Raw genomic sequence first — 18,674 nt, forward strand, 5'->3', positions numbered from 1 at the left:
AAAGGAGTGCAGAAATTTGGTAAAAGTTCAGTCAACACGAAAAACAATTCAGACTTTTTGTTTTTCAGAGATTTTGTAAACCCTTCACTACAGTCATTAAGTCAAGTTCTGTTCTACCAAGCATTCGTTCCTACCACTGCATGTAACATGGAAGGCTGGTAGTAATATGAAAATTGGAGGGCGTGCAGTGTTACTTAATATTGCTGTTGTTGGTTACAATTTCCTAATTGGCCCTTTCCAAGGCCGTTGACTGTAGTCCACAGCGCTAAATCACGTGGAACAGACAACTTTCAGCCATGCAAACAATGATATTGTTGTTCATTTCACTCAGTATAGCCTGAAGCCACTGTACATGTCATATTCTCTGTGTTTATCGTTTAAGCACGTTTCGATACTCCCATCATGCCCTCATGAAATATGACACAATAATATTTGTATCAGATCCCCACAAGACAACACTACCTCTCTCAAAACAATGTTTAAAAAATGTTTCTCGTGGTTTGCAAAATTTGGAAACATCCGGAGAACACTTAAGCAGATGGAGAGAGATGTAAACGGGTAATTTTCATTGGGAATGCCCTTCTGTAGTGGTTTGACCCCGTTTGACCTTGAATCAAAACAATTCTGGTTGGCGAGCTGCTTGGGTAACATGACCCTGTCTGTTTTGATTTCCTCCATACTACAACTGCTAGTGGGTTACAGATAACAAAGTAATGGGGACAAAGACTGAGGCTAACCTCCACTGCTGCCTCATTAATTTTCCACCCTGTAACAAGTGTTCCTGGCCATACATATGTCTCTAATAGCAAACACACATGATTTGTTGACTGTATCCCTTACGGACACAAACCACTGTTATTTTTGCCAGATGAAATCGTATCTTGCGAAGTTAACTCTCTCTGATTTATATGTTTGCCTTTGCGACGAAATAATTCACTTTGAAGATGTACACAATGTTTACGCACGTAACTACGTTCCATAAACATTCTTAAGTTCATGACTCTAGAGGAAAAACAGTGCAACAACACTTTGTTATCACAAATACCATAATCATTTAGGGGGAAAGAAGGACCCCAGATACATTAACGCTTTGAGTGCTGTATTTTTTCCCACCAAAAATTCAGCACAACATTTTGCCAACTTTTTATGAATTTTTCTGCAATTTTTTTGATAATTTTGGATCAAATGGACATTACATTTCATTGGCTACAGTTTTTCACCAACATTTTGGCAAAAATTTGAAAAAATTTGACTGGGGCACATTTTATAAAGGTGACCAAAATTGACTTTGGCGCTCAAAGGGTTACCGTAATCTTAGATTATTGCTTCAGTGCTCCCTCACATAGTTCTATCAGGCTATAATTACATAAATTCCCTCTTGGTATGTATCCTCAGATAACAACACACATACAGATTTTGTAGTAAAAGGGATATTCTTGTCGTCTGAATAGGAGAGATTTGACATAACATAGCCACATGAAGATGAACAAGGAGAAGTGTTGAAAGCTAGAAGAATTTCTTTGACATAAAATTCTGCCAAGGAGTGCTAGCTATTGAGTTTTGCAAGGAAAGAGACACTATACACTATACATATAACAGGATGCAATTTCAATATCTTGATGAAGAAATTTAAGTTTACAAAATCATCAGGATGATTTGTATAAAGTTTGTGTACGGCAGCAATGTAATACTGGTATTACACTTTCCATGATGGATCATTTTTTCTAAACATATCAATCATTGGTGTTTATCTCATATGCAAAGGTTTGTTGTTTCTCTTATGCTCTGATGTAATGGGGAATACTACTATAGACAAAGGGTTTCACACCAACTTACCAGCTCGTAAATGTACTTGTCTCTCTTGAATAACTTCACGTAGTTTCTTCACCCACTCTTGTTTGGTTTCTAGGTTAGATACCTGAGAAGAAAGTCATAGGATCAATCAAGGGTTGCGGAAGGCCGTGCAGTGTTCAATCTCCCAACATTGCTGTGACAGCGCCCTCACAGTTGACTATCATAATACCATCTGTATAACATTTCCGCCACATCAGGATGCTCATCAACCACTGTTGACAAACCATACTTTGGTGCAATTTGTGACAGTTGTACAAAATACCACAGAAAACATTTGATAATGCAAGCTATTCTGCAGCTGAAAACGAAGAAAATTCTCACCTTAAGTACAATTTTGTTATCTGACGTTGGCTGTCTTCCAGTCCACAATGCAAATTTACAACTGTCCCCTTCTATGTGTTCAGTGATGCCAAGATCAGAAGTCTGTTGATGAAATACAAAATCTGTACAATATAATATCCTTTGAATTATGCCGTGAGGTTTCTTTTTCTTTATTACATGCCTTTATGTGAGTGCAAATCAGCGCACTGATTTGAATAGAAACATCCGGGGAGTTAGCAGGCCGTGTGAACGATGTACTGACCGGTTTCCATAGTTACCCAGTCTGGTGAAGCCCTTCGACATTTTTGATGTGAAAGTAGACACTTAAAGGGATATAGTCGTCAGAACTGCGCCTGTGTGAATTTCTTGTTTACAAACAGTGTATTTCGTGCACGATATCTAGATGCACTTCATCATCATAGCTGCAACATTTAAATTATACGATGTAGATTATGACAGACATGTTTTAACTGTCATCAATCACCATAGTGCTTTGGATACATTGTTTCCATGGTCGTATGGGTCCCATACGACCTTTGAGCGCAGTTCCTACGACTATACCCCTTTAACGCTTGATGTAACATATCCATGCACGCACTGCTATTTTGATTTTTGTTAATATCTGTTTGATGCAGGTCGATAATGGTAAAATTGTTTGAAAATACCCTGCATGTTACTAAATGTCATATAGCATCAACTGTGAAGAGGCATGTAATAAAAATATTATTGCCTGAATACATGGGTTTATGTGCCCTGGCAGCAGGAAAAATTTGCCCTCCTGGCGTCGGGCACATAAACCCATGTATTCAGGCAATTACGTATATAATTATTTCTGTGAGGTGTTCACATCTTTCTAAATGCCACTTAGATCACTGTATTTTATCCACATTGCTGCCAAAAATCTGGCATAATGACTCTTCAAACTAATATTGTATATGTTATCAGATACTTGTCTTCCAGGAAATGGATTAAGATCAACAAGAGCAACTTCTATTGTCAGTTCTCTGGGAGTGCAGAGCGCCCCCATGACACATGCATGGAACACCATTTGTTTTACACACATGTCGATTAGCTGTATTTCTGCTATAGAGAAGGCACGAAGTAAAATTACTCATAAGTGAAACTGAAAGAAATGACAGATGCCAGGCAAAATGCTACAAGACTTACATTAAGTTTACTTTTGTAGATATATTTTGATTTTCCGTTGCTGTCTTTGGCTTCTTTGCTGAATACAACCAGCATTTCAAAAAGGAAGATGTGTCGATCTCGTCCCTTGCGGATGATCTGCTTGGGGTCCCATACTTGGAATGAGTCTTGAAGGATTACTTCGCCCTGTGCTTCAAGATTTTCCTGGAATTCAAAGACAGATTATAAGAAGTTGCCGTGTTGAGAGCATCACGGTGACCGAACTGAGAATATATTTGCCATGGAGAAGTTGGGAAGCACCAGAGGTGATATTTTCACTTTGATCACTTTGATCAGATGGGGTATCAAGTTACACTGTGTTATTGTAACATTTTTATAAATGCCCTTTTTTGTGCAAGCAGTCAATATTTCACATTGTAATTACACATGGATTATAGACCGCGCAAAAAAAAATTGCAAGTCAACGGTCCAGCGAATTTTCAGTTGTAAAGACTGCCACTGGCATTCATATGAACTGAGCTAGGGAGTTTAAAAACATGAGAGCTAATGTTGCAGCACCATGCTATTCACCATCATTCACATGGATGACCTAAAATAGTGTAACTGAGTACTATATCAATCTTTTACAGCACATTGGCTCAGAAATGAAAACTGCCACAGAGTTGGATTCTGAAGCACACCCTCAAAAAAGTTTTTTTCCTTGATTTTCATTTTACTCTCATTGCATAATTGGGAGATAAAATAGACACCATTGGCATTAAGAAAAAAATTTTCAAAATCAGAAAAGGTGACAAAACCGCTCTATGACAGCAAGGACAGAACACGATGACATCGGTTCCTCTTTCACTGCTTTGATCATGAATTTTGAGAATATGAATCTTGAGATTTACTACTATGAAACAATGAAAATTTCTCATTGGTTTTTTCAACATATCATTACAGGAACCTTGCAACACAAACATCACTGCAGTTGCAATTCATAGAATTACTTTTACTCCAAAAAGAACATGAAAACATATAAGATCGATATTACAAAACTAATCTCCTAGATGTTGTATCATTATCAAAACAAAAAGACCGTCTCCTTACAAAAAAGAACTGAAAATATATCACTCTGATTAAAATTGTTAATTTTGCAGCTTTATTGATTTGTTGAAACAGAAACACCGAGTCAAAATGTTTTGCATTGATACTCTCTCGCAATTTTTTATGACTGGGAATTTTCACAAGATCAAAATAGAAATCAAAATGTAACCACAATATGACAAACATAGCTGGTTTACATTGGAAAAACAATTTAAAAAGAGAAATTCTATTTATTACTATTTGCCTAGTTAATGTAATGTAACCAAGAAACCCGATTTTAAAAACCACAACTCAGTACACACCAAAAATTCACCCAGACAACTGGAAAGCAGCTTTGCCAATGCTTTCAAAAGAGAATCTCCCAGGACATACCAACATTCTGAAACTGTTACCCTTGTGGGATTCAAAGCATGAAATATAGATGACCTAAATTAAAAACGTTTGACAAGGTGCATCTTTAATGCATCTTCGCTGCTTTTTAATAAGACTTTGGTCAAAAAACTCATTGCTTTGCTTTTGTCATCTATATAATCATTTGAAATCATTGGCTGGGAGTCTGGAATGTCTGGTTGAAATATGCAGGTTTCCCTGTGTCAAAAGCTATGAAAATTGCATGATTACACTTTGGCTGTGTTGCTCATCAAGACCATCAAATTTGAAGTAGGAGACATGACTAAACATACACAGCATTACAAAGAACACTTTTCATCGTCATTTCAAATAAAGAAACAGGAGTATAAAATTGAAAATAAGACATGTAAAATTGGTGGCGGAGACAAAGCCAGGAAACCTAGCAATGACTTTCCTAATGATATAAAGGTAAAATGTAATCATGTTGCGTGTGCCTCTAGGGAGATATCGTCTTTGATAGTCATGGAAAGTCGTCTATTCCTGGAGTGGCAAGCTTCTAAAAAAAGCAGTCTTACCGAGAGAGTGATTGAAATGCAGAACAGTTCATAAAGAAACAAAGACTATTGGATCAAGTTGTTTTAGGTGGGCAATAAATACCTGGTGCATAAACAGTACTCGTCCAAGCCATCTAGCACTGCCCATCTCAATGCACAATTTTCGCCGCATATCAACTTATTAGGATTGAAAACACCATTAAAGTAATAAATTTGGACATACGCGACAGGGAATAGGTATGACAAATGGACGGTAGGCACTATTTCATCTCGGCCCTTTTGCATCGCAGCTCCATTTATTTTCCAATTTACTAACTTGCCGGCACCATGTCTACGGGCCACAAATGCACAATCATATTCTCTCTGCCAGCATGAGTTTTTTTTTTCCAGGGAAAGCTTACTTACATCAAAGCCATCTAACAGACTGAGGTGGATGGCATCGTTGGCTCGTTTAGGCACTCCAAGCATAACATCTAAACCATCCTTAATTTCTCCCTTGATTTCACCTTTGCGGCCTTCACAACAAGTAAGTAGATCCTGTAGGCAAAGAGCAAGATATACAAATTCAATTTTCATATTTTGTGCGTGTGTTCCCGAAAAGATATGTCACATTTTGTTCTTTCACATACGGAAACTATCATCATTATTACTTTATATCATTTAAATGAACGTTAGGTGCAAAAACATATGAAAATATGCAAACATTCTTTTGAGAGAAACCCCTTTCTTTATGTAATAAATCCTGATAAATATCACAATAGACGGCTTTCTGAAAAATTATGTGTCTAGTATTTCATAACATTTACAATAACTTTGGGCAGAATCAAGAGACAACTGGGACACGCCCTAATATTCACCTATGACAGTTAAAACTTATAAAAGTCAATGGGCCATTTAAATTTGTTTTATATACACTGACATTATATGAATGTAACAGCACACTATGCTTTTCTCAAAGGTCAATTGTGATTTTTGTTTTTTGTAGGGCAAAGATGATATGTACAGTCTGTGTGACAAACATGTTTTCAATTCTCTGTGCAGAGAAATACACTCAGGAGTGCTGTCTCATCCATTTTGACTTGTCTTTGCAGTATTTATTTCCTTTTTCCCAAGTTTTTTCTTCTGATCATATGGGAAAGTTCCAGCACCTAGTCTTCAAGCTTTATCAATGTAGCCTTACGCTTTTTATGACTACTTTTACTCATTTAAAAATGTTGCAGCAATCCAGTCTGACTTTGATTTATACTGATAAATTTTGACATAAAATAATGCGAGTCATAACGTTGTAGCTTTTAAAACTGCAAAACAGAGGACAATGGAAATTATACTTTGGAAAACAGAACTGCAAGATACACGTATCTGTTGCATAGTATGGAAATAACACAAAACGGTAATTTTGAGAGATATATAAAATGCTTATAATATATTAACTTCACATTACAACTTCTGTTAAATAATGCACATCACCAGTGCCGATAATCTGTCAAATGTTAATGATTTCCGCGAAGTTAGCAAGCTTGACATTTTCAACTCACAGCAACGTTAGAAAACACCATTGGTGCTTTTCAAATCTGCAGAGGCTAAAAAGATTGCTGTTTTGTTCTCTTGTAGTAAATAAGCCACTTTAACAAAATTAGCTTGCCGTTAAATCGGCAAAAGGCGATTATTTCCACCACATTCTGAATGAATAGAACTGACAAATAAAAAATCTCATCAACGTTGAAACTTATAGTTTCAAAGCCCCAAATCTGAAGGGCTTGATTCTTAACAGGAAAGAGACAATTTCTAATGTACTTTAATGCAAATGCAAGCACACCCTCCCAACCCCCACAGCAGAAATGGATTCTCCCAAACACAAAAACATCAAACGCTTTCCCCACTGTCACCGGTTAAGTGCTACCATGGCAACAGTCCTCATCGCCATCATCATCATCACCACATAACATGATGAGCAGAATAATTCATTGCACTCGAGTCAAGACATCTCCTTTCAGAAATATTTGTTCAATCGACCAAAGGAACACACACTAATGTTTCGGACATCTTAAAAACACATAACAACTGCATTTCAACTCAGTTTCATCTGAGGACATATTTAAAGCGACAATATTCTTGACTTATGACCATGAAAAGGACTGGAAACTGGGCTGTGTCACTCCATTCCCTAAATTGATAAATATAAAATATCTCAATATGGAATTAATTCATTAATCGGCATGCATTTTTTTACGACCTGATCATACAGCGATATAAAGGAGATGAAATTGAATTAATCATCGCTTTCATACTACCAATACAATTTTAACATCGGTGAAGGAAAAACAACTCTCGCCAACTGATGCGTGTAATGTGATAGCAATATAATGGATCTGTTCTCGAAAAAATTACACAAATATTTAATTGCCAGCGACACCGAATATATGACTCTGCGTGTGTTTTGCGATGGTTACTGGGAAATGCTTGGAGGAATAAATTACACCACAAATGTCAACCATAAAAAATGCATGCTGGATTTTCATCATGCCAAACCTGATACAGGTACTCAGGAGAATGAAGTGAGGATAAGAAAGAATTTTTTTTCCCTTATTTTTTACAGATAGGCTATGTTTATATGTATTAACATTTTCTATCTAGTACGTGAGAGGTGAGCTTTTGTCTCCTGGTACATATGGGAGCTTATTTTTTATCTTTCTTACGCTCACAGAACGACAAAGCATTTCTTTTTATTCCACCATTTTACTCTAAATTACAATTTTACTAACTGTATGCACTTAATATCTAACTAAATCTACATTCTTTGAGTATTGTGAGCATTAAAATTGTTTAAGCCACTTCATCTGTTTTTATGACTTTATAGAAGGCCGAATGATATATAGTCAAACTCCCATCATTAAAGCAATATTTCCCCGTATAGAGATTTAACATGGATATCGGTTAATAGAATATTTAATGCTGATTAAAAATATTTTTGAAAGCGCTTCAAAGGTAGGTAAAGGGTAAAATTTACCATTTCAAACTGGATAATGTATTTTTGCACCCAAATGAACTCATACCGCACTAAGTAGCTGAGGTTTTCCACTGAAAGGGGCTTCTGTGTGTTACAAGAATAGCCTCAGCTAAGATAGCTTACACTTACCTTTAGTAGTAGCTGGTACTTAGTGATTCGTTGTACGGGTTTGATAAGATAGGACTGGATGGACAACCCTAGACCATGTCTCTTCTGTACGTCCTGCATATCAAACCCAAAGAAAGAGAAGAATGGTTAGGACCCATTGTTGACAATGGGTTCAGTTGGGCCGATGTACGGGTCAGTGGGGAGGTCCATGGGGTGAAAAAAAGGAAAATTTGCTCAAGCAAAGTTAAACTGTCCAGAGTACGTGAGGTCAACCCTTTAAGTGCCAAAATCAATTTTTGTTGCCTTTAAAAATATACCTCAGTCAATTTTTTTTCAAATTTTTGCCAAAATTTTGATAAAAAACTGTAGCCGATGAAATGCGATGTCCATTTGGTTCAAAATTCTCAAAAAAATTACAGGAAAATTCATAAAAATTGGTAAAATGTTCCACTAAAATTTTGGTGGCAAAAATTACAGCACTCAAAGGGTTAATGCGTATCCATGCACTCTATGATGAGAAGAAATACATCATACCTCATCTGTAAATGGAAACCCACAATAATGAACTGTAAGATGGTCTCCGTGTGTGTGTGTACATGTATGTATGCACAAATAACCACATGATTTATAATAATGTGAAAAGCACTGTGACTTGATTTACGACGACTCAATTTCAGCTGAGTCCAAATTAAGAAGGGAAATGAAAGACCGAGCTGTTGTCGTTTCTGTAAAATAAATGGACGACAGCTGTGCGTATGGTCAGTCTCTCGGAAAAATGCCCGTTTTTGCTTTTCAAGTCGCAGAAAATTTCAGGAATAATGGTGATTCAGGTACAAGCAGGGAGATTGCTATATCTGGCGCCTTTGTTCCTGTTGAGGATTTTCAACTGCACACAAGCAATGCTACACTATGAAGTAGGGAAGAGGGACTGATACGGAATGAAATACAGTACCCCAGTTATAATGAGAACGAATGCATGGCACGAGCTGGGGTTAATTGACATTTTTTGAAGAGCAAATTCGGACTTGACACCAAGGAATAGCAAAGCAAAGGACGGGTCAAACTACAATCCTATTCCCACACAAGATAATCCCTACGTGTGGCATACGGGGATCGGCTGCACTATTGATACAGTCTGGAAAACTGTAAGGGATTCAAAATGATGAATTTTTGATATTTGGGAGAGTTTCTGTACATACTGTATGGAGTCACGATGTCTGAATATTTATGTGACCATAAGCCCGTATACAGCTGAGAAATACCTTCCAAAATTCATACACAGAAACTCCTAGAAAAGACACACACATAACCAACTAAAACTGGTTTTTAACAGGCCACTTGCATGACTCAGTGCCTCTGATACAGAACGCCACTTGAAAACTGAACGAAAATCTCTTCTGAAGAGATGAGCTACTTAAAGAAAGGAACGGTACAGCGTGATAGTCATTACCGTCCTTATTCAAGGAAAACTCTCAATGCTATAAATCTGCCCTGACATAGAGCATTGAGTTGCTACAATTGACAAGCTACCTATGTGACCATCATGATTATTACACAACTATAAGCATAAAATAAGGAGACAAAAAACATTTCTGATGCAAAATGATATATTTGATGGGACAACGGCAACAGAACTTGATTACAGTAGAATCATGTGTTTTCCACAGCCTGGACAAAAAGAGAAAATTTACATAACAGTGCATAATTTGCATATTCTTTTTGTTATGAAAATTATTCTTTTGTTTAAATATTAACATATGAATAGATTACATGAAAAACAGAAGGATGGCCTACTCCTCCCAGATCCCCTAGTGGAGAACCCTGTAGCCTTAACACAATCAGGTCTTATTATAAGCCAGTTGTCTTTCCGTGGATTTAACTCAAACCCCGTGTACTGTGAAATAGAGGGACTGATGCGGCCTCCTGGGGCACAAGCACCACCTGTGCTGCTGGCAGACACACCACTACCGCAACTCCAACTCACGACACACATGCCGTAAATCAACTGGAAATACCACCTCCTTAATGCCGGCCGTTTTTTCCTGCCAGAAGTCGTTGGCAATCATCCCGAATTGTGACCGCACAGCTTTACTGCATCTCCTCCGAGCCAATTTGTCTGTGCTCGCTCTCATTATCTTCATCCCTGGTCGCCCTCCTCCGCATTGTAACTGAATGCAATAGAATTATCACCTGACAGACTCTAATGACACCGTTGTAAGTCATTATGCCAGTTTAAGACGTTTTCTGTCATAAAGGTACAATTTTACATTGTGCACAATATATGTCATTCTGCTGACTTTTGCCCCACTGCTACGGCTTACAATTGATGACGTTCTTCACTTTAAGCATCGGAGAAAAGAATCCAGCAATACTCTATTCGATGACAAACCCACAGACGCTGGAACTATTTGGGAGTGATGTGGGGCGAGGTGAAAAGGATTATATGCCTTGGTGAAGAAATCTGAGACCAAGGAAGTGCAGCAAATTGTCAACAATCACATGATGAAACAGAAACCAACATATGTGGATACATTTTTTCCACCTTTTCACTACCTCATCATTCAAAGTGATTCCTACTGGGTAAAAATACCCTCCCTCTCAAGAAACCAGCATGCTGAAGGTATACATACTGATTGTATTACTTTGGTAAGATCAGTTGAGAGATCAGATTGAACTACACGTAGTTATGCGGTCGAATCAACTCAGATTGTTGATCATGTCAAAGTTTAAAGATAAATACTCAAATCAAATCAAATCAAATCAATCAAATCAAATCAAATCAAATCAAATCAATCATATCAAATCAAATCAATCAAACCAAATCGAAACAATCATACTAGATCAAATCAAATCAAATCAATCATATCAAATCAAATCAATCAAACCAAATCGAAACAATCATACTAGATCAAATCAAATCAAATCAATCATATCAAATCAAATCAATCAAACCAAATCGAAACAATCATACTAGATCAAATCAAATCAAATCAATCATATCAAATCAAATCAATCAAACCAAATCGAAACAATCATACTAGATCAAATCAAATCAAATCAATCAATCCAAATCAAATCAATCATACCAGATCAAATCAAATCAAATAAATCAAACCAAATCAATTCAAATCAATTGAATTCAAATTGAGTCATTTTAAATCAAATCACCCACATATCAGTTCTGATATCAGGTAACCTCAGCTTTGCCATTAAATAGAGTCATTATAGACAAGCATGACAAATCATTAAACTTCAATTTCATTATATTATATCATACAATAACAAATCATATAATAACATATCACAATATATCATATCATATCGTATCAAATCATATCATATGCCATATCATGTCATATCATAATATGACATGATATGATATGATATGATATGATATGATATGATATGATATGATATGATCACATAACTGTTAATTTGATATAAACTTCAAAGCTAATATCTAGTATATATACTGCTACTAAGTCCACTCCTGTCAAATCAAAATCAGTCACTCCATATCAAATCAAATCAGTTCATCCATCCCATCAATTAAAATCAATTCAGCCCACAACTACATCAAGTAAACTCTGTATCTGCACAAGATCATACATCTTGAAATTAAATTATTATGACTTGGGGAGTGGATGCAACGCAGAGTACTGACTGACCTTAATTTGATCGCACTCTTACAGTGACATTGCTATTCACGCAGATGTGTAGAATTAGTTACCAGGACGACCCCGTGCATGTAAATTACTTATTGCATGAAGAAAATTTCCAATGCGCAATTATCGAGTTCTACTTGGCATTCTCCTCATTCCGAGGAAGATTTTAAATACTGTAAAAGCAGCTTTCCTGTTAAATTGGGCAAGTAAGAGACACTCCTCTGCTGACAGCATATTCACCCTCCGAATTATTAAGTGGCTGTTTGAAGTGAAAGTTACAGAGATACAAATGACAAGATTAATTCTCACAATCCTTTGAAAAGACAGAAAACAAATAGAACAAATTATTTAACAGCATACACCAACTTAAACATATACAATTGTTGTTGTCATTCTAAATATCAAGCGACATTGATTAAGACAGGCCTGGTGAAACGGTATTGATTATTCTATTTCTGACTTCAAACGCTGGGAATAACACCACGATTCGTTTTTTTTAAATTTTCATCGGTTAAAAAATCTACGCCAGCAAGCAAGGCCCAATGTAACTCACCATGCTTGATATTAACATTAACTTCATGAATTTTTGACAAATAGCAGCCTTCTGCTGAGTAATCCCTTTTTCCCGTGAACTATGATATTTCACACATTTACATAATACAGGCAGTATATAAAGAGATACCCAATATGGCCGTTACCACGGTGAAACTGAAGAGGCAACTCTTAAAGTGAAGTAGATGAAACATACATATGTAGCTACATAGCAAAAAACAGAAAAAAAACAGAAATATTGCACGGACCATTACCCATTTTCTTTTTCTGCTCCTCAAGCAACATCTGTATGAAAATACACCAATATAGCATGCATTCCAGTATTTTTTTAAATGCAACGAGCAGCCTAGAGACTCTACTTCTATTTCAACTTCGTCATGAAGTGTTTTGCTATGGAAACCACACATAAAAATACCTATTCTTACACAATTATGTCTTTAAAAAAACGTTAAAAGCGTAACTCTTGCCAATTAATGAAATCATACCTTCCAGTCGACGGTTGTCGTGCCAACCTGCGCTAATTTGCCAGCTCTTTCATTGATTTTGGCCAGAAGAAAGATTTAAGAAATTTTCTAAATTTTCACCAGCACGAATGATGTGATGAGTGCTACAATTTTCTCTTTTAAACTCTTTTTCCCTGAAGAAACAGATGCACACATTCACTCATCAAAGTTTAACATTGCAGAGTTTGATTCCTCCCATAAAATACTGCGTATCTCCATATACACTGAATTAACTTTATGAAATTTATGTCATTTCAACATTCTCTGTGATGTCCTCGCATAAAATGTACATGTTCGGTTTTCCACATAATTCATTTTTGTGGCAACCTCATTAAGCATGTTCGCCATGATAGAATGACCAATATTTTTGAAAAGTTGGTTCACAATAGAAAATTTTTATAAAAAATTGTACCCTCAAAGAAGTGTAATATTTCAACCTTTCCAAAAAAAAAATTAAAAATTAATCTGTTTGTTGACCTAAAGTATGAGAAAGATCTTTGATAATATTTAAACATAAATTATGTTTCATAAGATACAACCATTATTATCATTTTTTGAGTCTGCAGCATTTCAAATATTTCGGGAAGTATCAGCAGCAATAATGGTGATAACGTTTCATTCATTTGATCATGGCTTGAATTATTCATTAATTAACCAATAAATTATTTGATCGTTACTTTTCCATCTGCAAATGAATCTTCCCAAATGAGACAACTCATGCGTGACAATCTCTTTTCCTTTTTGTGCTTTCTACTGGCACACATGTACGAATGCACTACTGACAAAATACACTGTCACATCTTATCATTCCAGCTGTGGTGACCTCTGACCTCATTTCTTTTGGGGGAGATGGGAATCATCTCACCACGCTGTGCACTTTATGTAAAGTGACCTTCAAGTGACATTGCTGTTTGACGTAATTGTTGCTCTAACACGACAAGCCGTGGGCTGACCTTAAAACAGAAACAGGACAGAACACACTCTTGTCTATGCCGCGGAAAAATAATTCCTATAGCAATGGGGAAATGATAACGGGAGTTAATATTGACAATCTGCCATGGACACTATTTTTAGCCATTCTGCAGGGGAGGGATGATTAGAGACCAATAGCCTATTGCAGTTTGTAATATATTTGGAGTTCGTGTGTGTGGAACAGTAAGCACAAGATCAAAAGGATTTGGACTGTCTCTGATGACCAATGGTACTGAAATTTACAGATCTTTTATCAGAAGGCAACAGTGCATTCAATAAAGCTGCATGTCGTAGATGAACAAGTAACTCAAAGGCACTGATGAAAACTGAAAACAACACTCGATAAAAGCTCAGAGACAAGAGATAGACAATGATATTGGTTTTCATCGCAATGGACATGGAATTCACCCGGATAATGACGACAAGACATTAAATCATGGAATATTACATGTCGAGATCTGTATCACTTGTGAACATGGAATCATCAGAAATGGGCATGGAATTCACTGGGATAACAATGACAAGACATCAAATCATAGAATTTTACGAGTCAAGATCTGTATCATCAGTGAACATGGAATCAAATGATTATTTGAGAGGAAATTATTATGTTATTATTATCATTATTATTTGAGAGGAAATTATCATAGACATGAGCAAAATGGCAAGAGACTAAAGAACTCCCTACGAGCTGATATAAAAAAATGACCTTTACCCTTTCACCTCGAACCCTATCCCCCTCTGGAGAAGGTAGACTTTCTCAGTCATCATCATATATACAAGTATTAAATGAAATTGTGTTCCTTGATTCTGATACTGTTATTAATATCAAACCTATTTGATGCTGACAGCTTGAATTCAAACACTGCAAATCCATGATGTAATATTGATCTTCCTGAAGGGATTTCAAAGGATGGGGATTGCAAACTATCGGATAACGCATACATGTACGCACACACAGGGGTGTACTGAGAACTAAAAATAACAATCTCAAAGAGGAGAAATATATGTGCAGTTGAAAACTGGAGATCTGGCAGAATGCCAAAAGCGCAGGAATAAATTCATGGTAGTGTTTCTTTCTGACTCGGAAGCACAGCTGCTTTGTCGTGTCTGGGGAATACTAAATGCACAGCCGTAATGATCTTTCCTTCATTTCCATGTTAAACTGTCAGCTATTCATTATGTCCATACAGCCACTCAGTGTACTAATTGATGAATATGCCAGACTTGGAAATGGAATGGGTTCGGAAGAGGGCAGGATCCGACCAAGATTGGCACCAATTCCATTCACTGGAATTTCCACAATTTTATTCCCCACTTTTCGTTTCGTCTGATTGATTTTTCTTTGTCTTATCCTTAGATAGAACAGTGCTAACAAAACGTGAATTACATAGGACATTCTCCATGCTCCCATGTTAGTTATATTTCACGTATACCCACCTCCCTCTATAATACAAACGGGAAGACCTTCATTAGCTGATGATGACAGTCAAAATGAATATGAATTAAAATGGGATGTGTTGCTACAATCTGAACAGAAAAAAATACTGTACTAATTACAGGAGTGCTTGAGGTCATGACTACTTGTACTTGTACAGATATTCTTTTCATAAAAAGCATGTTACTGATAAATGAAAGTACGTATGTGCATACGTATATATGTACAGTGATGTATAGTCATAGACAGACAGGCAAATGGCACATGCTGATCATTTCAAGAACTTATATGGCCATACATGAAGCAAAATATAATACAAAATAGCATTACACAAACACATTAGTGCATTATGATATAAAAATCAAGACTTGGTTTCTAAAATGTGGTATTTTGTTAAAAGGACATCAATGTTCGCATCTTAATGACATGCACATACTTTAACATGTAATTATAATAACGACAATACATGAAAAAGAGATGAAATCAACTGATTTTTTTTTTTCGCTTCCTCTTTTTTTCTTGTCTTACAATGTTATTATCTCTGAATAAAAGGGAATGCTACAAGTCAAAATCTGTAATCCTGGATCAAAGATTAAGAAGGCCAACCGATAACCATGGCCTTAACTTGGAGTTACTTTCGACTGCCTCTTTTTCACTGCGCATGACAAGAACTATAACTCCATCGCAAAATAAGTTTCCATACTGAAAGTGCATCCACCGTTGAAAATCAAACAAAATTGATGTAGCAGTGAACAACATTTCAAGACCTGTTAATACACGCTAACTCTTGCCATAATCACAGCATTAACCTGTCTTACCACTGCACACTGAACACCGGAGCACCTTCTTAGCTTTTGACAGAGTGACTGAAGAGGGTATTTGGAAAAACAATTATCGAAAACTCAACAGACAGTTTTAGCTGGTAGGGCAGTTGTACTATTATTGCAAGAGTTAGTGGCATTCACAATCACAAACTGCGATGAAATATAGGGTTTGGGGTGAAAAAAAACAAAATTTACAATGTTTTTAAGTCAATGTGTATTACTAGTATCGCAAGCCACCTTACAAAATTACCAAGCACTGACAAATGATGGTACGAAGTCACCTATGCCAAATCATAGACCCAACCTTTTTCTCATGATCCTGACAATCTGTGTATGGCACCCCTTTTCATGGAAAGGCATAAAGGTCACATTTTCTACAGGATGCAGTTCAACAGAACAGAAGCAGCTCCCCACCAGGCTGAAAGCACTAACGCATCGCAAGGCCATATATATTCTCTGGATATTACCATGATCAACCTAGTTTGCATCAACCTTCTAGCTAATTCATTTTCAACTCATATCATAAAGCGATGGCCCAAGGGGGAGGTGAGGTTACTAATACCTACTCTGTATAAATTAATATTTCATAATGATAATAATAATGACATGAACAAATCATATCCTGGATTAATTACTCCCTTGTGCCTTCTAGCAAGAGCCAGGAAAGTTTCCACTGGCGCCAATTCTTCTGTTTCCTTTCAAATTTGAAATCACTGCATATCAACAATATGGGAGTGCACAAATGTTTGATGGCTTGGACGAAATGTACTCATAGGCCAACCACAAACAAACCAAGACTAAGCAAAAGTCAAAAATTGTTACAAGGGCTGGATAAGCAAATCAAAAACCATGTGCACATTAAAAACATGGGGCTATCCAACATTTGATGGCTTGGATGAGTAAAAATAAACTGTGTACACAACCAAAAATGAAAAAAGACTCAGGAATGATAAGAAGGCCAGATACGCGAATTAAAAATGAGGTAGAGAATTCACTGGAATACTATTACCAGTATTGATTATTATATTTAACCTATTAAACAGGGCAATAGTCTCAATATATATTTCAAATCTTGAAAGTCTTGTTAAATACAGAGCAGTTATGTTAGACCCCAATTACCAGAATTTCACTACTGTAAAAACTACGTCTCCATCACCTCTCAGGGTCATTCTTCAATGTCTTGTGTTTTACGCTCTTGATTAAAACCCAGTGAGAGGGGATTTTACAGCTTCATAAAACCTCTCCCACTACTATAAGATTGACAAATGGTCCACTGCCAATTCAAAAGCTAACTGAGCAATTCTCAGGCTGTCAACTTACAGAACAGTTGTGTACACTGCATATTTCATTGGTGAAATTTCCAGCTTTACTGATCTTAATGCTCACTCCATAAAAAAGAATCAAACGATGAAAGTTACCTCTTCTATCAGTTGCCATGGAAACAACACCATTTCTGCTTCATCCCTCAGTCCATCAACTGTTGTGTTCCTGCATAACTTAATGCTATCTTTTGTAACTTGGCATATCATGAAATGCACTATATTCCTTCATTAACAACATATTCATATCGCCTTGAAATCAATTTCCTCAAGATTTCATTGAACTCAATAAAATTCAAATTTCTTTCATCTGGCCATTACGACAAAAATTTAGAAAGAACATGATCAGCGCTGCTCTTTTGAATATGACACAGAAGATTCATAAATGATTTAATTCCAGAAATTTCTCAGAAATAGGTGAATATGAGGCTTACTTTTCAAACATTTCTCAAAAGAAATCCGCATTTATGGTGACCTGCAACAAAACGATCTATTCCAATAGGAAAGAAAACTCAATTGACAAAAAAATCTGATTCATAAAACATAAATCTGCTCTTTTTCCTAGAACCCAGAATGTGATAAATCACTATCCTACAGATGTAGAGTACAATCACTACACTTAGAATTGGGCATTTTTCACAAATTTCAGAATCTCCCATTTTTACAAAGCTGATAACTTTCATAGAAAAGTTCTCCGAAAACAATTTATTGATGAGTCTTTCTTTATATCAGATGTGACATGCTTTGATGACATTACTGGAATAAATCAACCTCGTTGTTCAAGGGGCTTTTGCACTCTTTTGTGGTTCAGTGTGCAGCGGCTTTTTATTACGCCCCTTGCCTCTAATAAATCACTTGCTTTGCTACAGACGGGCATAGCACAGACACTTGTGTGTGTGTGACATTATACGTATTCTGGGCCTTCATGAGGTGTTGAAATTCATGTCGTGTACTGTGACTTAACTGGTCCTCAA

The 18,674-nt window shown here is 36.4% G+C and overlaps 1 protein-coding gene across 16 annotated transcripts in view; it reads right to left on the reverse strand.

Moving 5' to 3' along the window:
* The window catches only part of LOC139143511 (kalirin-like), a 344,734-nt gene that overhangs the window by 106,257 nt on the left and 219,803 nt on the right, over positions 1–18,674 (reverse strand). For all 16 annotated transcript variants that reach the window (XM_070713903.1, XM_070713906.1, XM_070713901.1 and 13 more), the window contains 5 exons: positions 8,449–8,541; positions 5,718–5,849; positions 3,343–3,525; positions 2,176–2,277; positions 1,837–1,918 (listed from right to left, as the gene is read on the reverse strand). In XM_070713903.1, coding sequence (XP_070570004.1) covers positions 1,837–1,918; positions 2,176–2,277; positions 3,343–3,525; positions 5,718–5,849; positions 8,449–8,541 — 592 coding nt within the window. The remainder of the gene's footprint in view (positions 1–1,836; positions 1,919–2,175; positions 2,278–3,342; positions 3,526–5,717; positions 5,850–8,448; positions 8,542–18,674) is intronic.

This window comes from Ptychodera flava, chromosome 11 (assembly GCF_041260155.1).
Source record: "Ptychodera flava strain L36383 chromosome 11, AS_Pfla_20210202, whole genome shotgun sequence".
NCBI classification, from domain to species: domain Eukaryota; kingdom Metazoa; phylum Hemichordata; class Enteropneusta; family Ptychoderidae; genus Ptychodera; species Ptychodera flava.